This window comes from Capra hircus, chromosome 23 (assembly GCF_001704415.2).
Source record: "Capra hircus breed San Clemente chromosome 23, ASM170441v1, whole genome shotgun sequence".
Taxonomy (NCBI): domain Eukaryota; kingdom Metazoa; phylum Chordata; class Mammalia; order Artiodactyla; family Bovidae; genus Capra; species Capra hircus.
The window spans coordinates 26,703,133-26,730,531 of NC_030830.1; the positions used below are offsets into that span (position 1 = coordinate 26,703,133).

The following is a 27,399-nucleotide window of genomic DNA, read 5'->3' on the forward strand; positions in this document are numbered from 1 at the left end:
TGAAATAGAGGTTACCAGGGGATATAAGGTGAAAAAATAAGATAGATGTTGTTTTTAAGGGTACAGACTTACAATGAGTAGTAAATACGCCCTGGAGTTCTGTACAGAGTATACTGAATACAGACAATATTATATTATAATCATCAAACTTGCTAAAAGACTAGAGCTTAATTATTCCAGCTACTAAAAAGAAAATATAATTATGTAACATAATTACTGTACAATAGCAATCATATTCAATATTACAATATACAAATCAGATTAACATGCTGTACACCTTAAATTTACATAATCACATATCAAATATGTCTTAATTAAAAAAGAAGAAATTGGCGAATTAACTGTAGGGACTAAGGAAATGAGAAAACAATGCCAATAAATTGGCACTCAAATCCTCCTTTTCCTGGAAATTAATGTTTCTAAATTAAATTATTATATTGAAGAATAATTCAACAGAACAACTCATTCATAAACATACAACGTATTTATGAGATCTTGGTTAAGGTTAAAGCCTGCAATGCAGGAGACCCGGGTTCAATCCCTGGGTCGGGAAGATCCCCTGGAGAAGGAAATGGCAACCCACTCTAGTATTCTTGCCTGGAGAATCCCATGAACGGAGAAGCCTGGTAGGCTACAGTCCAGGGGGTTGCAAAGAGTCAGACACAACTGAACGACTTCACTTTCACCTTCTTTCAAACTGCATCTAAGTCTATGCCCCTCAATTTCTTCGTGAGGATACAGAGATGATCATTTTATTAAAGGTCACCCTGACAGTTTTCAATAGAACAGGTCCTTGAAAACTTGCACTTTTGATTAAATCATACTGATTCTTTCCTATGACGTAAAAGAGGGGAAAAAATATTATAAACACTCTAGAATTAGCAATTCAATCCAGCAAAATTCATTTATAGAAACACTGTATGTGCTCAGCAAATACTAGGCCTTGCAGAATAATAAAGATGTTAACTCCAGGTACTGAGTATTATATGCCAGGTATTGTAAGTTTTGTGTACATTATACTTTTCAATCACCAAAGCAAGCCTATGATTATAAAATCTATATTTTACAGAAGAGAAATCTGAAGCTCAGAGGCATTTCGCAGACCTGACATTTCCCAAAGACTATGCTCTTAACAGTAAACTATAGGTATTTGGCAATTAGGAATTATAAGTCATAGAGAGCTGGGCCATAAGAGATCAGCTATAGGTGGCTCAGAGGTTACAGCGTCTGCCTCCAATGCGGGAGACCCGGGTTCGATCCCTGGGTCAGGAAGATCCCCTGGAGAAGGAAATGGCAACCCACTCCAGTATTCTTGCCTGGAGAATCCAATGGATGGAGGAGCCTGGTAGGCTACAGTCCATGGGGTCACAAAGAGTCAGACATGACTGAGCGACTTCACCTTCACAAGGATGCTATTTATCTTTGTAGTAACTAGTTAGTTTTGAGTGATCAGCACAAAAATGACCAAAAAAAGGCATCATCCAGTTCCTACTGTGTATGAGAGGAGGACTGGTTAGGGAAGGAGGAAGCTTTGCTTTCTTTATTCATATTATAGCCAATTTGATTAGAGTATATTGGTCTTATAGCCAACCTACTTAGGGTGTACTAGTCCAAACCCAAGAAGAGAAGATAAATTTCAAGAAGAAAAACAACATTCCCTAAACAGGATATACTTTTTAAAAGCGGGGGTCACTGAAATACTTAGTTACAAGTTCCTTTAGGATAGTTGGAACTGATTAACCTACATACACAGAAACAAGTGATTTGCCCTATTGACATAAATCTAGCTAGACGGCTCACTGGTAAAGAACCTGCCTGCCAATGCAGGAGTCAGGAGACATAGGTCTGATCCCTGAGTAGGGGGAACGGAGGAGGAAATGGCAACTGACTCCAGTGACTTCAGTATTCTTGCATGGAAAATCCCATGAGAGGAGCTTGGGGTCTACAGTCCATAGGGTCCCCAAGAGTAGACAAGATTGAGCGGCTGAGCACACAGTATATACACACTTAGATACACACATAAGAATAAGCTGGCATATATTTATTGATAAAATTGATAGGGATAGGTCACAAAAGACCAACAATGACCATGCTGGATATAAATACAGAAAAAGAAAAATTATGAGAGGTGAGGGAGCAAAGATGGTTGCAAACAACCGTTTTGGAAAATCAAGGTTATTCTGTCATTCCAATATATGTGCATGGTATTTCATGATTCAAAGGATCCAGATACTTTTTCAATAGGGGTGCTAATATTTAACAAGTAAGGTAACTTCCAACTAACTGTGTACCTAGTGATCATTTAGTTTGTTGACTGAAAAAAGACACACAACAAGAGATCTGTGAGTTGTTTTATTGGAGGAATTTTGAGGACTGTAGCCCAAGATACAGCCTCTCAGACAGCTCTAAGGAACTGTTCCAAAGAGATAAGGGGTGAGGGGAAGGGTGGGGTTCAGTATATATAAGATTTGGTGAAGAAGAGATACACCCAATCAAGCACACATCTCAGTAGCAAGTTGCTGCTAGTCAGAAGGAGAAGAAGTCTCCATTAATTATTTCAGTGCTTTTCTAGATATGAGAAGATGCAAGAAAATGGGCTTATAAAATTTTCCCCTGAAAATATCTATCTGAAGGCCTGTTCTGCCAGCCTCACTAGAACACAAAGGGCGTTATTCCTGATCTCCGCCCTGAACTCCTTTCAGGATGCGTTGAAGGTCAGTGACTGCCGTGGCTGGTGACTTCATCCTTGCAGAACTAGATGGTGAGGGACATTTTTTTGCTGTTGTCAAGCCATGCCTCCAGGATGTGAGGGCTATCTGGTTGCGACATCTGTCACCCCATTGATCGCCAGGGTTGATTCGGCTGATCTGGCTGGCTAGGCGGGTGTCCCCTTCCTCCCTCACCACTCCATGTGCGTCCCTCCCGAAGCTGCGCCCTCCGTCGAAGAGGACGACCATCCCGGACAGAGGAGGACCGGTCTTCGGTCAAGGGTATATGAGTAGCTGCGCTCCCCTGCTAGAACCTCCGAACAAGCTCTCAAGCTATGTCTACAAACACAAAATAAGAAAAATTATATTAAGCGTTAATGAGTGAAAACATAGCACCGTTTCTTTTACCATTTTCTATCCACTTCTTGGGCTCACCTGGTGGCTCAGTATCTGTCGGTTCTACATATATGCTACTTGTGGTATCTGTCTGCCACTGCAGGAGACGTGGGTTTGATCGCCCTGGGTCAGGAAGATCCCTTGAAGAAGGAAATGTCAACCCCACTTCAGTATTCTTGACTAGGAAATCCCATGGACGTAGGAGCCTGGCAGGCTGCAGTCAGCGGAGTTGCAAAAGAGTTCGACACGACCTAGCAACTAAACAAAAATCCACTTCTTATGGTAATCTCTCACAGAAATATCTGTATCTTAGTTAGTCAAACCATCTGTCACAAAAATAAAGTGCAGTCCCATAGGTGAAAGTGTTAGGGGCAATTTTGTCCAGACATATAGGGAAAGAAGCATATAAAATAGGAGGGAACTAACAATTTACAAATTTTTACTACATGGCATGTAATTTACACACGTTTTCTCATCTTAGCACTATTAAATAAAACATTATTTTTCCTAATTACTTAGTATGTTTACAAGCTGTCATTAAATAATGTGACTGTTGACCAGGCATTGGTCTGTTCTAGTGTATTTTTGCATATGACTCAAGATGAAATGCACCATGAAAATGCACCATGCACATGAAAATGCACCAAAATTATTGAATTATGTACAACTCTGTGCAATCTATAGGCTAATGTAAGCAGGCAGAAATGTCTGCTGGTGCTACATATACGCTACTTGTGATTTATTGATTTATACTTCCTCATTTATTAAAATTCAATACATGAAATCCTTACATTTTAGAAACAGAGAAAACCTGAAATTATTTGTTCAGCTCTTTTCTTTTCTGAGATGTGGAAACATGCTTAGAATTACTAACTAAGCTTTCATAGACAAATAGAATCAAATGATGATAATTTAATATGTAATGTAGATCAATGGTATGCTGAATTTCCTATAGCCAGAAAATAAATATTAATATCAGGAGAACATAAAACTTAGAAATACCAATAAGTTATGGAGTCTCTTTCCATTCTGTTTTGAAAGACATTGTGACCCTGCATTTACAAAGATAAGACTAAATTATTCACCAAAATAAGGTTCAAGCAAATACTAATGAATATATTTTATCTCTGTAAGAAAGCATTGTATTCTCTATAGTTCACAAAAAATGATAAACAGAGATTTATTCTTACAGAAAAAAAAGTAATCTTGAAAACTCTAATGTTGTAATGAGCATAGTTTGGTTAAGCATGGTCAAAATACTGATTTACAAAAATGTGGATAAATTTAGCAGGATATGCACTTCAAAGAATAAGTGTACAGTAGTTAAATGTGAAATAGCTATTTTTAAAAGTTGCGTGGGGAATCCAAGATAATGTGAAAAGTTCAGTTAGACAACCAGCAATGAAATTTGAGACTGCTGGTATTATGACAAATCCGGTTTCCAACCTTGTTGACAGATTTACTTGCACAACCAGAATTTGTCAGAGCAGGAAATAGGTATAATGCATATATACCTCTCTAACGTCGTTCTCTCCGCTTGTCTTCTTCCCACAGATAAAGCAGGTAACTTCATCCTGCCCCGAAGATCAACAGTAAGTGACAATATCTTTATTTTTAAAGTGAACATTTTACTGTGACAAAGTACTTAATGCCTTGTCAGTGAAAAAATGATACCTAGTAAATGACTGTGGTTTTCAAGACTGTTGATAACCTATATTGAGAGTAATGATCTTAAGCTATTCTATTCTTTTTAAGCTGAGAAAGTAACATATAGCTCTAATATTAACAAAAAGCACTTTTATCTAATATAATAAATTAGTTTTTACCTTTCGTTCTAAATAAGCAATATAATTAATTCCTATGCCTGTGATTTTTGGAAACAATTATACCAGAACTTCCTTTAATGCAAAAATGAAAAACTATGGTTATACGTGTGTTCATACTTCCAAGATAATAACTTAAGGAACATGTTTGAGTCAGTTCTAATGAGGTGGATGAACCTAAAGCCTATTATATAGAGTGAAGTAAGTCAGAAAAAGAAAAGCAGATGTTGTATATTAATGCATACATATGGAATCTAGAAAGATGGTACTGATGAACTTATTTGCAGGACAGCAGTGGAGACACAGATACAAACAGACTTGGGAGGAGAGGGAGGGAGGAACTGAAAGAGTAAAACTGAAACACATACATTACCATATGTGAAATAGATAGCCAGGGGGAATTTGCTGTATGATACAGGGAAGTCAAACTCCTTGCTCTGTGACAACCTAGAGGGGTGGGGTGGAGTGAGAGGTAAGAGGGAGTTTCCAGAGGAAAGGGATAGATGTATACCTATGGCTGATCATGTTGATGTATGTCAGAAACTAACACAATATTGTAAAGCAATTATCCTCCAATTAAAAATTTTTTATAAATGAATAAAATAATTTTACTAGTATTAACATATATGGACATTTTATAATATAGACATTATTAAAATAAGTATGGGAAGCTATTGCTAATAGTTTTAAATCCACCAAAACAAAGTAATAGCACCAATCTTGAAACAAAAATATTCTAAAGATTACCAACCTAAGATAAAATATCCCCTATGAAATGCAGTCAAAAAAAAAAAAAATTAGAAACTTTCCCAACAAAAGTCAACCTTTTCAGGTATTTACTTTTATATAAGTGATTTAAGTATAATGTCAGTTGCATTTATTTTATATAAGGAGGCAATTTTTATATAAAACTTTATATTCCTTGGCAAATAAGAAGTAATCCTAGATAAGCAGATATCAAGAAACCACATACCTGCCTCTGATGACCTGTGAGCAGCTATTCACTTCACAGAGGAAAGGTTTCACTTTAAAAACATTTTAAATTAATGCTTTTCTCCTCTGTCGCTAACTAGCATCCAGGAAGCTTAGGGAAGACATACTATTGCCAGAGAAGATTTCGTAGTCCCACTTCTGCTATTTAAAACCAAAACCTACAATGTCTACCTATATGATTCACACTCTGGAGAAGAATCAAAGGAAATTAAACTGATTTCAAGTTTCAAGCCTGGGAGCTACTCTACAATGATAGGGCTTCTGAATTGAGGTCAGATTTGTAAGAGGAAGAGATAAATTGTGAGGAGCAGTGTCAGAACTCTTGAGTAATGTTTAAATCCCCATAGTGCTAAGAATTCTAGTAACGTTTTTCAGTAAATTCAAGCAAAGAGAAGAGAATTCATCTTTGGGAAGAACAAATAATTGCTTTCTGGGAACTGTCAATGTAGCTGTTGTTATTTAGATATCTTTGTAGATTTCTTATATGATGAAGTCTAAAAGGTTTGCAAACTCTTATAGGCTGCTTTCCATTTCACATGTAAGTGGTGAGATGAAAGAATGTGTTATAACGAAGATTAAATATTATATTAAACTATATTTGAAAAATAATGCATCCTATAGTTTTCTGATGTCTTCCCTGGTGGCTCGGTTGGTAAAGAGTCTGCCTGCAATGCAGGAGACCCGGATTCAACCCCTGGGTTGGGAGGATTCCCTGTAGAAGAAAATGGCAACCCGCTCCAGTATTCTTGCCTGGAGAATTCCATGGACAGAGGAGCCTGGTGGGCTATAGTCTATGCTGTCACAAAGAGTCGGACATGACTGAGTGGCTAATACTTTCACTTCACGTAGTTTTCTGTAGTTAGGTATATAAGTGTGTCTATAACTATAATGTAGCCTGGTAGGCTACAGTCCATGGGATCGCAAAGAGTCGGACACTACTGAGCAACTTCACTCACTCACTCACACATTATGTACACATGTGTTAATACTTTTAATGGCATGTTTTTCTAGTCCCCATAATTCTTTAAAACATTTCCATTCTCTTTTTTCAGGAGCAAGAGCTTTGAGCCCAAAATATCTAGTTTTATCCCCCAGTTCTGCTTGCAAGTTTATGGCACTTCATTATTGAATCTCTGATGCTGGGACTGCCCATCTGTAAGCCAGGGTATTGAGTAGATTATTGTGAGCTTAAAGTGAGCCCGTAAAGAAAAACCCAGTACTTCACAAGAAAGTTGTGCGTGCATGCTCAGCTGTGTCCAGCTCTTTGGCAACCCCATGTACTGCAGCCCCTCTGTCCATGGATTTTCCAGGCAAGAATGCTGGAACTGGAGTGGGTTGCCATTTCTTTCTCCAGGGAATCTTCCCGACCCAGGGATTGAACCCATGTCTCTTGCATCTCCTGCATTGACAGGAAGATTCTTTACCACTGTGCCACCTGGGAAGTCACCATATAATGGCATCATTATACATGGCTCACTTAGGGCAAGGGGCTTCCTGCCTGTTCATAATAGCATATAGATTGCACAAGGTAGTACATTATTCAATAATTTTGGTTTATTTTCATACTTATACTAGCTTTCCTGGGTCATATAGCAAAAACATACTAGAACAGACTTAATCCCAGAATCCTTTTCATTTGCTGCCACTCCTTAGGTTTCATTTCCTTAGGAAACAGCATTGAGAGGAAGTAGTTATACTAATTCATACATAACCCTAGGGGGTGAGATGGAATAGGTGCATGAATGTAATAGCAATGTAGAATAATCCACACATTTCTTTACATCTGATGAAGGTTATGTTCCCCTGATGCTATCTTGCTGATACATAGCCCCAGGGCAGGTGGCTAGTTCTGTTGCTACAGAATTTTGCAATAATGGGGAAGCAATGATTATCTTGAGGCAAGAGCAAAAATTAAAAGGCTTGGCTATCACTACACACTCAGGCCAGCTATTGCCTCAGGATGTGACCTCTTCCTTCACTTCACACCCATCACACACACATACACACACACATCAACACATACACACTAGAGGTCATGAGAGACTTACTTCTCCCCAGATTTTCTTCCCATCTTTTTTATATTTCTTGAAAGTCATAATTCTATTTTGCTTCTGTCATTCCTTCCATATCCATGTTGGAGTGAAACAAGAAGCCTGCCTATTTTGACATCCTGACTGGAATAGAAACCTGGAAGTTTGCTTTGTAAACAGACCCTTTTATGAACTCTCTTCTTAAGAACAAAGCACATTCTCCTTAGTTTATAATTTGAAAATTCTTATTTCCACAAGATGGACTTTTAAGGCAATGTTTGCTTGCATAATTTTTATAAATGTCCTTTTTATCTTCTAATAAGCAATGATATCACGTCATTAGAGCAAATAATATTTTCTTTTTCAAGTAAGTGTTTCAAACTTAGCAAAGAGCCTGACATCAAGGTGAGAAAGAAATAAGATGTTATAGTTTAACTGTATTATATACATTTTCACTTCAAAAAGACTTGTTCTGCTCTTAGTCATTAGATATTAGGGCTTCCCAGGTAGTGCTAGTGGTAAAGAATCCACCTGCTATTGCAGGAGATGTCAAGAGATGCAGGTTCAACTCCTGAGTCAGGAAGATCCCCTGGAGGAGGCATGGCAACCCACTCCAGTATTCTTGCCTGGAGAATTCCCATGAACAGACAAACCTGGCAGGCTACAGTTCACAGGGTCACAAAAAGTCAGACATGACTGAAGCAACTTAGCATGCACACGTAAACCATCAACACTTGGAATTAGAAATATTTCAAGTCCTGTATTTGGCTTTTCTCTAGTCACACTTAGGAGAGATGACTAATCACCTGAAAAGGAAAATGATGAAAAGCAGAAGGAAAATCATGTAAGGAAAGCTACAATGACTTCTACACAGCAAAATAACTTTTTAAGGGAAATGAGTGAAAAGGAATCTAAAGTTTGTTACTAAATAAATAGCAGCTGAAACATATAACTACACACATTTAGAAATCATCTCCATGCAAGCAGAGAACAGAAAAAGCAGATATTTTTCCTAGTTCTTTCCATTGATTTCAGTGTGACTGTACCAAACATGATTGCAAATAAATCATATCTAATCTGTACCTTCTATTTAAGGAGGCCACTGAAGAAGAGAGGTGGAATGGAGCTAAAAGCATTGGTCTTATAGTTGCTGATGGACCTTTATTATATTTACATCATCTGACATACTTATTTCCAGAGCCCTGTGCTATGCTGGATTTTTCCCTCTCCCAGAATGGGTCAACAGCAAAAGAAAAAGAAAACCTTTCCCTCCACTTTTACACACGTTTGGAAAGGTTCAACAAGTTCATATTCTAGGTGCTTGAATCATGAGCTACCCTAATGATATGCTGAGGGTCAGAGAGTGAATGAGAATCATATTTTGTTAACTTGAATATGTCCAATAGATTCTAGCCTGCTGTCATGGATAGTGTGCAAAATTTGATGACTGTCTGTTAAAGAAAAAAATAACTACTGAGTGTCACTGGCTTGCAGAAAAAGAAAGACCCATTTTTCTCTTTGGCTTTCAATTCTCCTCGAGGCCCACTTGGGCCATTGCCCAAGGAATGTACATGTCCAGGGACACTAACCTAAGAAAGAGTCCTCTGGAGACTTAGCTTCTGAAGCTCTACCACTAAGCACATAAAGAGGGAGCTGTCTTTAGCCATAAGGCATTTAAAAGAATGAAAATGGTAGTCTGTCCTTTCTACACTCACAGTCAAATTATAGAAGAAAATGTCAAAAGTGCATGAAAAAAATTGAGAGAAATAAGATCTTGCAGATGGGTCAGAGAAAATGAATATATAATCAAAACTTTACATGATAAGTTTTAAAGGCTCCCATCCAGTGGCAAGATCAGTGTTTTTGGACTTAACTTGTGAGTTTCTTTGGGAAGAGGCACTTAGAAATGTTTTCTGAAGGATGTGGCTAGAATCCAGGTTGAGGATTAATATAATCTAAGGCGTTAACGGCATATGATCAAAGGATAACTGAAGAAGCCTGGCTAGAGTTAAGGAAAATGAAAAAAAGATTATCTAATGAATGATGTCACAGGTTGGATCCTCTAGGAACAATATCTGAGAGATGGAAAGTTTATCAGGAAACGAACTTGAGATCAATTTCTTTGGGAGGGAGTCAGGGGAAAGCAAAATTAGGCAGAGGTGTGATGTAGTCTCATTGGAGGCTTCAGCCAGTCGACTACTTCTGAGTAGTTCAGAAGTTGGGATAATGTTTCAGAGTTGTCTCTGCTTGGAGCAAAGAAGTCAGGCCTTTATATCCCACACCTGACAGCCATAGGATGAGGGTGAATTAGGAAGAGAGCATGACCTTGGGCCAGGAGGCTGCCTTCAGCAAAGCCAATCCCTGAAGAGCCTGAGAGATGAGAGATTTCTGCTGGGAGAGCAAGCATCTTAAATAATAGTAAAAATAGTAATGATAATGCTAGAAGGGGGGGTACATGTTGTTATTTTTTATGTTTTCAGATTGCTTTGATGTTATTTATCTTCTCAAACATCACAAAATCCCTATGAGGTGACCCTATGTCACCATATTCTAACTTGATATAATGAATATTTTCAATTTTATATAACTAGTTAAAGATGAGCTGGGTATAACAGTATTACCAATGATAACAACAAAATCTCAGGCTTGTCAACATTTATAGCGCTCGCTTTCCTTCATGACAATACCAGGTACCAAAGTTTAGATTTGCTCAATAAAGGGCCAGGTGTCCCTGAAAAATTCAAATGGCTCTTTTTAATATTAAATTTGTGTATCTGCTTTATACAGAAATAAGTTCATTTTTCTTTCCCTATTTTTCCTTCTCTGTCTTCATATTTTCATTCCTTTCACCCACCTCTTCCTTTTGCCCACCTAAAATCTAAACAAAATCAACCTTTTTCTATTGCTGTGAATGAAATTTTAATGGTATAGAAGAGCTTACAATTTCAAAACACTGTATAAACACTTCTATAATTTGTATCCTTCATAGAACCCTTATAGGAATAAGCTATCAGTTTTATGATTTCCAATCCAATTACATCCCTTTTCATTCTAGTTATTAAACAGACAAAAATACTTCATTAAAATGCCAACAAAGTGCTCTATTATTCCAACACAGTTACATAAATGAGGGCTATTATAATGGCCTATGTTTTGAAGTCAAGAAGGATATCCTAAGAAAATATTTGCACTCTCCAAGACTTAGAAGTTTTACATTTGAAAGACAACAGAAAATGATTGACTTAATTGTTAATATTCTCTATTTTTTTTTCTAATTTTCTCAAATGTGTTCAGTCATTTATTGGCTATTTATCAGCTGCAAAAAGATTTATATTAATAGTAATGTAGGACTATTTCTGTCAAGGCAGAATGCTTAACATTCTTACCCAGAACTCCACGCCCCTCAAAAGTATGATACTGTTTAGTGGGAAATGGTTATTGAGGTTAAAAAAAATCCCAAGTAGCCTCAATCTGGCAATGAGTCTGTCAGAAGGTTACTTAACATCTCTGTACTTCATTTCTTCACTTACAGAAAAAGCCTAAACCATTAGCTTCACCAGGTGGCAAAAAGAGCAACTAAAACAATAAATCTGACAAAAGTCAGAGGCAATTTTCCAAGAGTGCCTTCGCAATAATTACTAGAATTATAGTGATATAGACTGGTTTAGATGGTAAAGAATCCTCCTGCAATGCAGGAGACCCAGTGTTTGATCCCTGGGCCTAGAAGATCCCCTGGAGAAGGGGGTGGCTACCCACTCCAGTATTCTTGCCTGGAGAGTTTCACGGACAGAGGAGCTTGGCAGGCTACAGTTCATGGGGTCGCAAAAAGAGTCAAACATGACTGAGCAACTAACACTTTCACACTCTTCACTTCACAGACTCGTTATAGGAAATGCACAGAAGAAAATAACACCTTATCACATGAGGATGAATTCATTCTTTTGTATTTTTGTTTAATTTTATTTCCTGTTTGCCTAGCTTTTTGTCTGATCATTTATTTTGTAAGAGAATGGTCTGAGGTTCTATTTTTGGTGCTGTCCTCCAGGTGAATCATAATGTCTGCATTCCCAAATCTCTGAGCATCAAGTTCCCCCATATCACTATGCAATACAATTTCTCCTGTTACCCTATATTAAAACTAGTCCCAGGACATCCCTGCTGGTCAACGGCTAAGACTCAGTGCTCTCAACACAGGGGGCCCAGGTTCAATCCCTGGTCAGGAAACTAGGTGCCACAGGCCACAACCAGGAGTTTGCATGCTGCAACTAAGACCCAGAACAGGCAAATAAATAAATGTTAAGAAAAAAACTGACCCCAGAGAAACCTGTGTCATAGAGCTTTTGTCATCTATCCGTGAGAAAAGCCAAGGTATATTGCAATATGGATGATGAGTGGCAATCAGTAAACGCTTAACGTAGATATGCAGCTTCAGATTTCCAATGACTACATGTTATGGGCCTTGGAATGCACTTGAAAGTAATCTGACCCTCAATATACATGAGAAAGTATGTTAGTCTGCTCAGGCTGCTATTACAAAATACTATAGATTGGGTGGCTTGAGCAACAGAAATTTATTTTCTCACAATTCTCACCTGAGACCAAGGTGCCAGTATGGTCAGTTTCTGGTGAGACTTCTCTTCCTGACTTGCAGAGGGCCACCTTCATGGCGCACTCACATGGGCTTTTCTCTGGGTTCATGGAGACAAGAGAGAAAGACAGAGAGAGGGCTTGAATGTCTCTTCTGAACACTAATTCTGTGAATTAGAACCCATTCTTATAACCTCATTTAATCTTAATTACTTATTTAGGGGCCCTAATATAAATATAGCCACACTGGGGGGTTAGAGCTTCAATATATAAATTTTGGAAGGGCCCATACTTTTTCACAGAAGGCTAAGCACCTCCCACGTACCATTTGATGTTCCTTTTTTTTTCAAAAAAACTTAACTTCAAAATATAAACATTTTCCTTATTACAAAATCATCATAAAATAACTTTTATGTCTAATATGCTTAAGCAAGAGAATGTGTTTGAATTTATTTAGACATTTTACCCCTGTGATATTAAATATTTAATTCATTACAATATTTACCTTTATAAATATTAATGTGATGAAAAAATATGCCTAAAGCTTTACCAGTATATATTATTATTTCCTGGGGATTCCAAGAAGTTGAATTAGTGAGGCAAATGATGTGAATATATTAAAGGTGTTCACAGGATTGGGTTGGTATTAATAAGACCTTGAAATGTAAGAACTATACCTTTTGTTTTTAGATCCAGAACGAAAATGTTGCCTTTTTGGAATTTAAGACATTGTAATAAAGAGGAAGATTTGAATGGGAATGAATAGGGACTCTGGGCAGAGTTGAAGGGAGCTGTTGAAATTACCAAAGAAAAGCATTTACTCCTTAGTGGATTTACCTAGGGCTCTAGGAAATGCCAAGCATAGGAGCCAGAGCTCTGACAGGGAAGAAGTGGCATATGTTCACCGGTAATTTGAGATGTTAATTGGGGTTATAAAGGATTAAGCAAGGTGTAAGGAAACCAGCAAGGGCTAGTCCTTCTTTTTTTTTTTTTAACGTCCTCTCCCTCCTGAAACTCCTGAACCTCCCACTCAGCTCCCTCCCCATCTCACCCCTCTAGGCTGCTGCAGAGCCCCAGTTTGAGTTCCCTGAGCCATATTGCAAATTCCCATTGGCTATCTATTTACATATGGTAGTGTATGTTTCCATGATACTCTTTCCATACCTTCCACCCTCCCCCTCCTCCTCCCCACCCCTACCGTGTCCATAAGTCTGTTCTCTATGTCTGTGTCTCCACTGCGTGCTTTGTGCTAAGTCGCTTCAGTCATGTCTGACCCTTTGCAACTCCGTAGGCTGTAGCCCACCTGGCTCCTCTGTCCAGGCAAGAATACTGGAGTGGGTCTCCATGCCCTCCTCCAGCTGTGTCTCCACCACTGCCCTGCCCTGCAAATAAGTTCCCCCGGACCTTCTTTTTAGTTTCCGCATATATGTGTGTGTTGTTTTATCACAGTCGGGAAGTGTGAAGAAGCCATTCCTAGCACCTGGAGAATAATTATATGGAAAAACTGTGGAACTAGGGCAGAATTGGATTTCCCTTGTGGCTCAGTGATGAAGAATCCGCCTGCCAATGTAGGAGACACGGGTTGGATCCCTGGGTTGGGAAGATGCTCTGGAGAAAGAAATGACAACCCACTCCAATATTCTTGCCTGAGAAATCCTATGGACAGAGGAGCCTGGCGGGCTACAGCCCCTGGGGTCACAAGAGTCAGATACAACTTAGCGACAACAGCAGGGTAAAATGACTTATCATCGACATTCACGGTGATCTTCAAGGGTTTCAGTCCAGTGCTTCAGTCTGTTCTTAACTGTCCCCATTGGAGGCTCAGGTCTGTGGCCAAATCCATTATCATTCTACTGACTCCTGGTGACACATCCTCTTTTTTTTTCATGTCCACTGATGAATCTGGTGTAACTGAGATCCCTGCTTTGTGTGTTTTGTTTTTTCCCCTGTGTTCCTCAGAAGTTCATGCACTAAACATTCCAACGCAGGTCTTTGTTCCTTTGTTTTGTTTTCCCAGCGATGGCATTATTCACGGTGGTTTTGTTCCTGGCGGCTGTGTGGCTTCCATTCTTTCCTGCAAAGGGACAGGTATGGTCAAGGGTAAAAATCTTTTCACAACAAGCCATGCAACTTTGAGGGATCAGTGTTTGAAAGTAAAAAAGACCGGAGTGTCTGGTACGTTGCAAAGTACTTCTAAGTTGCTCACTGTTCTTCAGTCTAAGGCTGTGGCAACCAATATGGTAGCTTCTAGCCACGTGAGGATATGTAACACTGGAAATATGGATAGCGTGAATTGAGACCTGCATAAATACAATACAGTATGATGTAGTAAAAAAAAAATGGAGGTAAAAATCTCATTAATAATTTTAATATTGATCACATAATAAACACTGTAATATATTCATCAAGTGATATATATTATACCTAGCAATTCAATGTTTATTTTTTCTTTTTTTAAATTAAAATCATATGTGATGCCTTAATTATATTTCTGGTGATAGCACTGGTTTGTGGATTTAAAAGCTAATGATACTTCTCCTGTCCCGAGATCTTTTCTGATTTACTTTTATTTAATACATTTCAAAGTGACTTCCACAGAAAATTAGCAACATATTTATATGATCTCAAATTAGCAAAACTTCTTCCCACACATCACCGCATTTAATTTTCATAATTATCCTGTGAGAATAATTTTAAATTAAAAGGCAAGAAAATTTACTAAAGATATTAAGTATTTTGATTTTGCCCATAATTTTACAATTAGTATATGTTAGGTAAGATGTTCTAATTATTTCTAATATGCTGCTTCACTTTAATAATCTCCCAAACAGGATCAGTCATGTTCTCCAATGATTGGTGTGGAGATGCCCATATAAGGTGTTGACCTCCTGATCAGAGAACCTCTGAATGTGAGGAGCTTTGGGCACTGCTGTCTGTTCCTACACCCTCCTTTGACTCCAGGCACACAAGATTAGCTAGGATCACAGGTTTCTGACATTGCATTTAACCTCATTTGGCATTTACAAATATAGCTATTGTGTTATTATAATCAAAATTTCAATCCAAATACAATACATTCATCAGCTAGGGTTTCATTCAAGTTGTTTGCTGTGTTCCCAATTTCTTCCCTGAAGATTCCTTCCATGGCCCTTTCTAGGCCCCTGTTATGTGTCCAGTCCAGGTCCCAGTCTTTATTTATAAAAGTATTTAAAAGGGAGATATAATTTGGGTCCTTTGCACCAGTAAATGTCTCTTGATCAGATACTCTACACACCCTCTGCTCAGAGCATTTTCTCCAAATGCCTAGAAAACACAATTTATCTTTCAATATCCCAGTCCACACCATATTTTGTGAAATCTTTTCTAAGCTCAATCAAGAAGAATTAATCCCTCCTCCCTTTATATCTAGTAGATGCCTCCTATCATTTCAGTTATCAGGTCATAATTATCTATTTATATCATATTGCCTCTCCAATATAAACTCTTTAAGGATAAATAGATACCACCTTTTATCCACTGTACTTTCAACACTTTTCATATCACCTGTCACTTAATAAAAACTTTATCAATGCTCATTTTTAAAACAAACCAATGAAAAACATGTCTTCTTCAATAGAATTTGTCTGCAAAGCAAGATAGGGTAAGAAGCAGAAAATAATGACTTTTCAGAAACAAAATTTTGGTATGCTTTGAAATGAAACTACATTTTTCAGAATCAAAAGGACATATCCAGGGAGCTATTTTACAATCTGATGTATTTAGGTTACTGCAAAAGTAATTGTGGTTTTGCATTGTTGAACTTTGCTATTTGATATTGGAATACACTCTTAAATAAATATGGTTAGGTATACATCATTTTAATATGCATTTATCAATTTTTTTGCTAATGACATTGCTTGCTGTATATTTTGTATTTATTTTAGACTAGGGAAATGATGTTAGGCAAAAAGCAAATTTGAGCAATTTTCTTATTTGATGGAAATAACTCTCATCACCAACAATGCATTTAGCCCAGGAACTTCCAAGAATGTACAGTGCAGTGATGGTTCAAGAAGTTTTGCAAAGGAGACAGGAGCCTTGAAGATGAGCACAGTGGCCAGCCATCAGAAGTTGACTGACCAATTGAGAGCATCATCAAAGCTGGCCTCTTAAAACTACATGAGAATTTGCCAAAGAACTCAACATTGACCCTTCTATGGTCATTCAGCATTTGAAGCAAATTGCAAAGATGAAAAAGCTCAGTTAATGGGTGCCTCTTGAGCTGACTGAAAATAAAAAATATCATCCTTTTGAAGTGTCATCTTCTCTTATTCTATGCAACAACAAACCATTTCTCAACAGAATTGTGACATGTAACAAAAGTGGATTTTCTACAACAACTGGCAATGACCAGCTCAGTGTTTGGACTGAGAAGAAGCTCCAAAGCACTTCGCACAACCAAACTTGCACTCCAAAAAGGTCATGGTCACTGCCTGGTGGTCTGCTGACCATCTGATACACTGCTGCTGCTGCTGCCAAGTCACTTCAGTCGTGTCCGACTCTGTGCGAGCCCATAGACGGCAGCCCACCAGCCTCCCCCGTCCCTGGGATTCTCCAGGCAAGAACACTGGAGTGGGTTGCCGTTTCCTTCTCCAATGCATAAAAGTGAAAAATGAAAGTGAAGCCACTCAGTCGTGTCCAACTTAGCAACCAGTGGACCGCAGCCTACCAGCCTCCTCCGTTCATGGGATTTTCCAGGCAAGAGTACTGAAGTGAGTTGACATTGCTTTCTCCCATCTGATACACTACAGCTTTCTGAATCCCAGCAAAACCATTACATCTGAGAAGTATGCTCAGCAAATCCATAAGATGTACTGAAAACTACAACACCTGTGGCTGACACTGGGCAACAGAAAGAACTCAATTCTTCCCCACAACAACACGTGACCACATGTTGCACTACCAAAACTTCAAAAGTTGAACAAATTGAGCTATGAAGTTTTGCCCCATCTGCCATATTCACCTGACCTATCGTCAACCAACTACAATTTCAAGCATCAAGACAGCTTTTTTGCAGGGAAAATTCTTCTGCAACCAGAAACAGGCAGAAAATGCTTTCCAAGGGTTCACTGAATCCCAAAGCAAGTATTTTTATGCTACAGGAATAAACAAACTTATTTCTTGTTGGCAAAAATGCGTTGATTGCAGTGGTTCCTATTTTGATTAATAAAGATGTGTTTGAGCCTAGTTATGATGATTTAAAATTCACGGTCCGAAACCACAATTACTTTTATACAGAGATTGGTATTTCACATCGGCTGCTGCTGCTGCTGCTGCTAAGTCGGTTCAGTTGCATCCTTGCTATTTAGGAATCGATAGCTGGGAAAGCGCCCAGTCTGGGAGTACCACACATTCAATATTGGTCCCTGTCTTTAGGGACATACAAACAGGCAGGAGAAATGGACACATAACAAGATAGTGGCAATAAAGTGTGGTGAGACCCATGTTCACAGTATTTGTAGAACTTTGAGGAGACTTAGCACTGGGGAAGGGAGAGAATAACTTATCCCAGGGTGTCAGGGAAAATCAACAAAAGGCCCTGTCTGGGCTTAATGCTTCAAAATTTTGCTCATGTACATATACCATCAGACTCTTCTGTAAATTTAAGTCACCAAATTGCTCAGACTTTCTGAGCACTATTTACACACCCTACTGTACCTCCGGACTCAAGCCTTCCCAACATACATGCAAAGATACACCAAAAATATCAGCACCTGACTTAATATCCTGTTAATTATATTTCTATTACTAAAAGGAACAAAGTCAGCAATAGTTCATTAATTGGAATGACATTGCTCCCTCCAAGTTGCTTAGGAGATTTTTTTATAATATTGTTAAACTGTCTTTTGAGAGACCCCATAAAGTCTGTCACATAATAGGTAGAATTATTTACTGGAATATTGAGTACACCTGGATTCTGCCTGAACATACTTTCTCTAAATACACACAGCGTGTCAGTTCAAGGTTCCCCAAATATCTACAACAAGGGTGCCCAACCTCCAGGATCTAATGCCTGATGATCTGAGGTGGAGCTGATGTAATTAACAATAGAAATAAAGTGCACAATAAAGTTAATATGCTTGAATCATCCTGAAACCATCTCCTGCTCCCAGGTCCATGGAAAAATTGTCTTCCAAGAAACCAGTCCCTGGTGCCAAAAAGGTTGGGGACCACTGGTCTAAAAAGAGCCACCTACCTGCACCCTATCACTCCCTTTCCACAGCCTGACTGAGTGTGAATGAGAATGTTTAATGGCTCCAATCTTGTAACTTTGTCATTGTGTTTTCATTCATATGTCTAGAAAACTCACACTGAGATGTCTCTTTATTCTAGAAAGTGGCATTTATAGCCCCGGAGGTGTCTTTATTTTTTGATTGCACCACACAACGTATGGAATCTTAGTTCCCTGACCAGTGATAGAACCCGTGCCTCCTGAAGCAGAAGCACAGGGTCACTGGACCACCAGGGAATTTCCATCGAGGCATTTTTAATCATCACGGCAGGAATTACAGCCCGACTCTTAAAATTCAACATTATTTCTTTCTTAAAAATTATAGTTTGGGCTCAGATTCATTGGCAGTGCTTAATAATACTGACTTGAACTGAACATGTCTGAAAATAATCCTTTTTCTCTTAAATTAACTTATGCATTCTTCTATGCAGTTTCAAAACTAATCCTAAACTGGCTTTCCTTCAGGATCAACGTTTTGCTGATTTGTCAACCACCCTGAAAAATGTCCAAACTGAGATTGTAAACAAACACAATGACCTAAGGAGAGGAGTCTCTCCACCTCCCAGTAACATGCTGAAGATGGTAAGAAGCAGTCACATAAAGAAAGTGGCTTGAGCTGGCTGTGGTAAGAGCTGGCACCTAGTAAATTACATCTCTTAAGAACTTTCAAGCTTTGGAAGTTCTGGCTCTGCTTTGTTATTTCATTTGAGCTGTGTTATGGACAGGGAAGAAATTCTTCTTCTTTTAAATTCCATATACTATTTTTTGCTTAAAAATCGTACTTCCTCCTTCTATATTCTATTCACGACAATAGTTTAAATCTGTCAGAATCTATAATCTATCATGCATATTTCAGAGTTTACCATATTTGAAAGTAGAATTTCTCCCCTAAAAAGAAAAAAATGCATCTACATACATACGTATACAATCAGTATGAAGTTTCAGGGTGCCCATGGAACCCCTGAAGCCTCTCCATGAACCCTGCCGCTGAGGTTAGTATGTGCCTTCTGACCTTAATAAGCTGACTTTTAGATACTTTCACTAGGTTTTTTCTGCTGTTTTTTTATAAAAACAGCTTTCTCATAACTTCTCTGGCCTGTGTGCTCCCTTCCTTCTATTGCCTCTCTGTACAGTCATAACTACAATACCATCACCCACACCATCCTCATGATTAATGTCCACTCCACCTGGGCTGTAATTTATGACCGAGACCTTTTCTAGAAGATACGTTATTAGTAGGAGAAATCCAAGTTTTGTTAACTTTAAGGAAGAGAACATAAAAATATCTTACCACTGCAAATGTTACCACTCCCTCCCCACAAAAATGGCCAAATATCTTCTGAGGTGCCCTCTTGCCACTCTGAAAGGGCCTATGCAAATGAGGGGCCTTCATTAGCTCATTGTCTCATTAGTCTCCTAAATTTTGCTTTATTATAGTGAAGCAACTTGTCTAGTTTTAAGGGCTATTTAAATTGTGGGGGGCAGAAGTAAAAGCAAATCTTTAGATATCAGTGAGAGATGTCTTTCTGCTCAGTATTTCTTCTAACCTAGGGTTAATGGGTTATTACCTTTTGATCTAGGGTAAGTAACAGCCCACTTTTCTAAGTCCAGTACTGAAGGCCACATGTCTCCCAGACGTACTTTCTTAAAAAAAAAAAAAGGAACTAAGAGTAAAGTATGCCAGCTCAGTACTACAGGAGAAATAATCTCAACATCTCCGTGTGTTGATCAATATTTAGAGAGGATCATTACTAAAAACTGAGGTGTGTCTACTGTGCCATCAAAAACAGACCATTAACTCTCTTAGATTTTTTGATTACTTAGGGCAGATGTATGATTTTTGTGGAGCAGAAAAAGACACATGAAAAAGATATCCATGACTATCATGATAAGCAGAAGATGCACATAGAGAAATTTTGTGCTCATATAGACTAGTCCACTGTTCTAATCATAAAACTTATCCTCCTTTGTAATTTAAGTCATTGAATGCATCTTTTTTTTTCTCTTCTTGTTTTAGCAATGGAACAGCAAGGCAGCAGCAAATGCCCAAAATTGGGCAAACAAGTGCCTTTTCAAACACAGTAACAAAAAGGATAGAACAGTAGGTATGTAATTTAATATTTTTGTTGAGTCCATGAACAAGCAAGACCATAAGGGCTATTTTTGACCTTACATTAAGAAAGCTTTGTGAATAAATGTTGCTTATAATGCTGCCTTTTTCAATTTAAAAACTCTCTGCAGGAGAAAGAACTCTGAGAAGTACCACATTGTGCTTATTGTGTGTTTTTTATTTTACAAAAACTGGCTAACACAATATCGTATTTGTGCCTCTTAACCATCCCCTAAGTAAAGCAGTCAGGAGTCATCTCTTCCTCTGTTTTATAGAATAGAAAACTGTCAGAGAGAAATCAGTTGTTATTTTTAAACCTATTTATATTTGTACTTATAACATATGTTTGATTAAATCATTTTGATGACAGAATGTCAAGTCTTTTGTATATTCTGGGTGATTGGCATACAATCATTGCTATATAGATTAAAAAATAACCTGTTAGACATGACTTCTGCATCAGGAGACATAGAAACAATGAGATAAAATATCTTATTATTAAATATTGAATAAAATATGTACTGAAATTATCAAAAATGGCATAGATTTAGGCAAACCCAATTTGAAAGAAGCAAATGACTTATCTGTTTTAAATGTAGAACTATCATTGTTACTTGTATTTTTTTTACTATAATTTAGTGAAAACAGGAAGAGGGATGACTATATTCAGTAGAAAATTGGAACAAATTTTCTTGAAGATCTCAATCTACTGTTAAAATCTTAGCTTCTTTCTTTCCTTCTTAAAGGATTATCCAAGAGTAATTTAGTTTGCACTCCCTTAAAGTAGCACGTAGACATTACATTTAAAGCCACCTAATTTGAAATATTCAACTTGAAAAATATATTAAGATATATATTGAAAATATCTTGAAATACTTCTGTTGTGCTACGAGGCACTTCTTTCCTTATTCTTTGAGAATTTGGCCTGTGATGCTCTTATTTGCTTATTAAGGGGAGATTCATAATCTTTGAAAATATTGTCTTTTCTAGTGCCATTTGCTTTATATTGGGGTTTTTAATTAAAGGCTGAGTGCTAGCTTTTTTTCAAAGTTCATACAGAATAGCAATCATAAACATTTATTTAGGGTCCTGTGTATAAAACAATCTTTGATGAATGTGGGCAAGCATCAGAGAGAAATTGAGTTAGTCTCTGCCTTTAGCCCACAAAGCAGAGTATGCATTAACGCATATGCTCATGAAAATTTAAAGTGTAAACAAATGAATCTAGGGAGAACAGATACTAAAGAAAAAAGAATCTTGATGTACTCAAAATCGTGCACTTTGAGGCCATTCTCAAGGTGTTAAGCACATCTGACTTCTTTCCAGCTTATAGCTGATAAGAAACTCCCTCATGGATTAACAGCTATGAGCGCTGCGAAGGACAGGGACTTTGAATGTTTGATGGCTTTCCCCATGAATGATCTGTTTCTTCTCAGGTACAAGGAACTGTGGTGAGAATCTCTTTATGTCAAGTTACCCTTCCACATGGTCTAATGCAATCCAAAACTGGTATGATGAGGTCCATGATTTTGCTTTTGAAGTAGGGCCGAAGAGTCCCCAAGCAGTAGTTGGACATTTCACCCAGGTAAGGGAACAGATAAAAACATTCTGACATCAGTACTTTAAAAAGGAGGCTTCTCCAAATTTTGACTGATTCCAATATTGAACTAAAAGGAAGATCTCAAATGGGTAAAGAGTAGTTTTACTATGTTGTGGGTATTTCAGCCGTGAGCTGTCATTTGTCAAAAGCCTGCACACTTTGAATGGGGAAATATACCCTGTATTTTTCTTACAGCCTAAATGGATTAAATAGTTAATGTACATGGAAATGTAGTATTTTAAAAGATTTTTAGGGAATTTCCTGGCAGTCCAGCAGTTAGCACTCAGCACTTACATTGCCGTGGCCTGGCTTCCATCCCTGGATGGGGAACAAAGATCCTGTAAGCTGCATGGAGTGGCTAAAATAAAATAAAAATAAAAGGTCAGTACTTCTACTCAATAATTTAACTAAATATATTCATAAGGTATGTAGAAATACAATATATCAGTAACATTCTTTTCAGTTTTATATTTCTTATTATAGTTTTTTCAATATATTTTCTTCTCTAATGTACTCTCCTATCTTCACTTATGTGCTCATAGGTTGTTTGGTACTCATCTTTCCTTATTGGATGTGGAGTTGCCTACTGTCCCAAACAAAGTCTAAAATACCTCTATGTTTGCCAATACTGTCCTGCGTAAGTATATACTTTCAAGTTTGTTGTCAATACATAATGCCATCAGCAATCTAATATTTTAACATTGTTATCTAAAGGACAAACCAGACTTTTAGAAAAGAATTTTTCAGTAGAGGGGAGGAGGGATAAAACTTTAGAAGAGTTTTTTTAAATTTGAGGCACAACCAATCTCTCCCTGTCTCTTGATGGGATATGTTTACCTCTTGCCAGTATGTGCGGTGCACAGCCTTACCAATTCCATCAAGTTTCAGTTCAGTTCAGTTCAGTCGCTCTGTCATGTCCGACTCTTTGCAACCCCATGAATCGCAGGACGTCAGGCCTCCCTGTCCATCACCAACTCCCGGAGTTCACTCAGACTCACGTCCATAGAGTCAGTGATGCCATCCAGCCATCTCATCCTCGGTCGTCCCCTCCTCCTCCTGCCCCCAATCTCTCCCAGCGTCAGAGTCTTTTCCAATGAGTCAACTCTTCGCATGAGGTGGCCAAAGCACTGGAGTTTCAGCTTTAGCATCATTCCTTCCAAAGAAATCCCAGGGCTGATCTCCTTCAGAATGGACTGGTTGGATCTCCTTGCAGTCCAAGGGGCTCTCAAGAGTCTTCTCCAACATCACAGTTCAAAAGCATCAATTCTTCAATGTTACCACACTGAAATGCACTCTGTAAATTTTAGAGCCTATTATTAGCCCATTTCGGCTCAGGCTGTTAGAATAGGGTCACGAAAGTAAGTGCACATGTGAATTATTCTTACTTTGCATTGGGATCTGAGTACACTTGGGGAATGTTAGTTTTTCAGTCATTTGACATGATTTAAAACACTGAAAGATATTTAGTCCCATATGATGATGGATGCTTCCCTTGGAACATAAATTAAACTTGAAAAACGAAAAATGCTTGACATTTTGTATTTCAAATTTCAGTGGTAATATTGTTGGCAGACAACATGTCCCTTACCAAAAGGGGACACCTTGTGGCAGCTGCCCCAATCACTGTGACAACGGACTATGCAGTAAGTTTGAAACCATTAACTTGTTAATATAAATGACCTGACATGGCTAACCATTAGAAGATATTCTGAATGTAACCAACTTAAGCAATGCCTTCCTCCAAAAGGCAAAATTAAAATTATTCAGCAGAGTGCCTTTAAGCAAAAAGTTTACACTGTTGAGAATTCTTACTTGCAACGAAGTTGGTTATTGTACATAACCTAAAGAAACATTTACCACCAGTATATATTTGTAGCTGTGTTGAACCTGTGGCATATTGGCATATCTGAAAAACTTTCTGTGGAAATTAATCATTGCAACTGAATATGAACTTTCTTTTCATTAAAGTTAATGACATTATAGCAACGACGGAATTTTAAAAAGAGAAATATGTACAAATATAAAGATGTGATACCACAGAATCTGACTTATCCTGGAAAGGCATATTGAAAATTATAATTCCTTATATGTTAATGAGTTCATCATACTAAATTCCTCATTTTTCCCATAGGGTAATTTAATTCTCAAATTTGGTTTAATGAACACTTGTATTTTTATCTGCTAATAACTTTTATATTCTTTTAAAATGTCAGTCAAACCTGCTTATAGCGTTATTTGCTCACATAAACTTCAAATATATCTTAGTAAAAGGATTGAAATTAATGTCATATAATGTCTTATTCCGTGTTGCTGTTAATAGAGGTATAGCATTGGTATTTTTGTTTAGTTGGTGTATGTTATTATAATTATTATTCACAATGCAATTAACCCATTAACTGAGATTTCTACCTTTTAAATGCATTCACCTAACTGAATTACAGCACTCTCTATGGAAGAATTGCTCAGCCATAATTCAGAACTGTGATGATATCAAAGCTTTGTATAAATTAACTACAGAAGAAAATAATTACACCTGGGTGAATACTATTTGTTGAGGAGCTTGGAATTTATCCTAGTAGTAATGAGCAACCAATTGAAAGATTTCAAATGGAAGAATGATGAAATCAGAATTGTGTTTTACAAAGAGCTCCTGGCAATAGCATGCAGAAACAATTGGATGGGAATCCAGCTTGGAGACTGTTGAAAAACATGGGTTTAAAAGCAAATATCTTTACTGCATGAGGGCAAAATGAATGAAGAGAAATGGACAGTGATAGGAAATAGGAAGAATGTAGAAGAGCCAGTGTTTCTTACCTGTGTTTGTTGCACGCTGATGAAAAATAGGGGGAAAACATTGTTAATCAACTATACTTCAGTTTAAAAAGAAAGAGAGAGAAACTAGAAATATAGAAGGGAATGAGTTCAGGTTAATTCCTAGTGCCTGGATTAAATTATGCCACTTCTCTGAGTCTGGGTGAAAGGAGGGGAGAGGTGGGAAGCAATACTATAAAACTGCCAAATTTGTAGGTAGGATAATGTACTTGGCTTGAGATGTGTTGAGTCTGTGGCCACTGAGGGACATCTGAATGGAAATACCCAACAATCATGGTGTAATTTCCTTTTGTTTTTGCAATTTTGCACCCACATCTTCTTAAAATGATTTCTTATTCCTGAAAGAAAGACTAGTAGAATTAGAATCTACAGCAACGGAGTCCAGTATAACTTTTTGCATTCATGGAAGTGTTAAATAATTGTACTATCTCTTAAAGTAGCCCTTGGCCACATTGGTTATTGAGCACTTGGAATGTAAGTAGTATCACTGAGAATCCAAAATTTATATTTTATTCTATTTTAATTCAATTAGGTTTAAATGTAAGCAATCACCTGCCTGGTGCTGATCACTTCAGACAGTGCAGTTCTAGAGAGGTTCATTAAATTCACCATACTCTGTTTTCTGAGGAAGGAAAAGAGGCCAATTCATTTTAGAAACATTTCAAAAGATTAAAATTTTAAAATAAATGATGAGCTAATTGATTAGTTTAACTAAGAGACCTTATGTGTCCTTCAAGCTATGAAGTGCTTGTCACAGGGTAATGATGCCAACATGTTTGCTCAATTTTCTCTTTCTCACTCACATTCAATTTACTGTTTGTGTTGCTGCTATGGAGGAAAATGATAATGAAGTGATTACTTTCTTTGCTTTTATTCCAGCCAACAGTTGTGAGTACGAAGATACCTATTCTAACTGTGCATCTTTAAAGGAAACATGGACCTGTGCCTCTGATTTTGTGAAGACCAATTGCAAGGCTGCCTGCAACTGTCAAGGCAAAATTTATTAAATTCCCAGTACTGACCAAGCAGGGCTACATGATGGAAGGCTGCATCATCTACTCAGATTTGATATTTACTTACAAGGAAATCACAGACATGTTAGCTACAAATTTGATTTCAAGTAGTAATGAGTCTTTTTCTCCTAGATCTGCTTTTTATTTTACAGAATTTTTTTTCATACAAAAAATAATTTAATGTAACCTAATCTATGATAACAACTTTGGATTTTGATATAGACTGGGTGATGTAAATTTAACTGAATTTAATCAAGTTGAAGATTCTGAAAGCTGTATTCTCTTACAAATATGATCACTAGAAATTTGAACTGAAATTGAGAATCATGTATAAAATAAACAAGCTATAAGGATATTTTGTATGGCACAGGGCATGTAGCCAATATTCTATAATAACTATAAATGGAGTATAACCTTTAAAATTGCAAATCACTATGTTGTACACCTGAAACATATAATATTGTACATCAATTATACCTCACAAAAACCTGAGGAGGAGGTAAAGAGTTATATCAGAAAACATGGGATCCCCAAGGCCTGGGAGATGGGACAGAGGAAGCTCTGATTTAGAACTCACTTTTCAGCTCCTACAGGCAATGCCCAGACCAGCTTGCCTGCCAGTCTAGGGGTGTTCTCCCCAGTGCCAAGGCTTCCCACTTCTCCTCCATCTCTCAAATCCTGGCTTGGGGCCCTTGGCTTGAGGGTAACCCCATGCTGGGAATGTGAAAGAAAGAAAGAAATTGAGAATCATATTTCTAGAACAAGATGTATGAAAAGGTCAGAATGTAATATCATTGTCTCATGAATCCTGAACTACAATCCTTGTTCCCAGTTGCACTTTATAGCTAAACATCTTCAAAGATACATATGCTATCTTTAATTCTTCCTCTCCCAGCCACCCTCTTCCCACTGATGTCTCCCATTTTTACAATTAAATTCAAATCATTCTTCCTAAGGTAGCCTCCATCTTCATTTTGCCAAAATCAGTGAAGACTTTTGAGTCTTCATCTGCATAAATTGCACAGTAGACTATGAC

At 37.6% G+C, this 27,399-nt stretch overlaps 1 protein-coding gene across 1 annotated transcript; it reads left to right on the plus strand.

The window, feature by feature from the left end:
- Nucleotides 4,637-26,562, plus strand: CRISP3 (cysteine-rich secretory protein 3). Its single transcript, NM_001285745.1, has 8 exons — nt 4,637-4,696; nt 14,555-14,625; nt 19,274-19,390; nt 20,826-20,913; nt 22,355-22,503; nt 23,061-23,155; nt 24,073-24,161; nt 26,230-26,562. The coding sequence occupies exons 2-8, from the start codon at nt 14,557-14,559 to the stop codon at nt 26,355-26,357; spliced, it is 735 nt and encodes a 244-aa protein (NP_001272674.1). The 5' UTR covers nt 4,637-4,696; nt 14,555-14,556; the 3' UTR covers nt 26,358-26,562.

What these genes read in the sequence shown, in the direction of transcription:
- CRISP3 (NM_001285745.1), top strand. Translation starts at nt 14,557, where the DNA reads ATGGCATTATTCACGGTGGTTTTGTTCCTGGCGGCTGTGTGGCTTCCA. An exon ending in CCAGTAACATGCTGAAGATG is followed by an intron (nt 19,391 to 20,825) that starts GTAAGAAGCAGT and finishes TTCTTGTTTTAG; the next exon opens with CAATGGAACAGCAAGGCAGC. An exon ending in CAAAAAGGATAGAACAGTAG is followed by an intron (nt 20,914 to 22,354) that starts GTATGTAATTTA and finishes GTTTCTTCTCAG; the next exon opens with GTACAAGGAACTGTGGTGAG.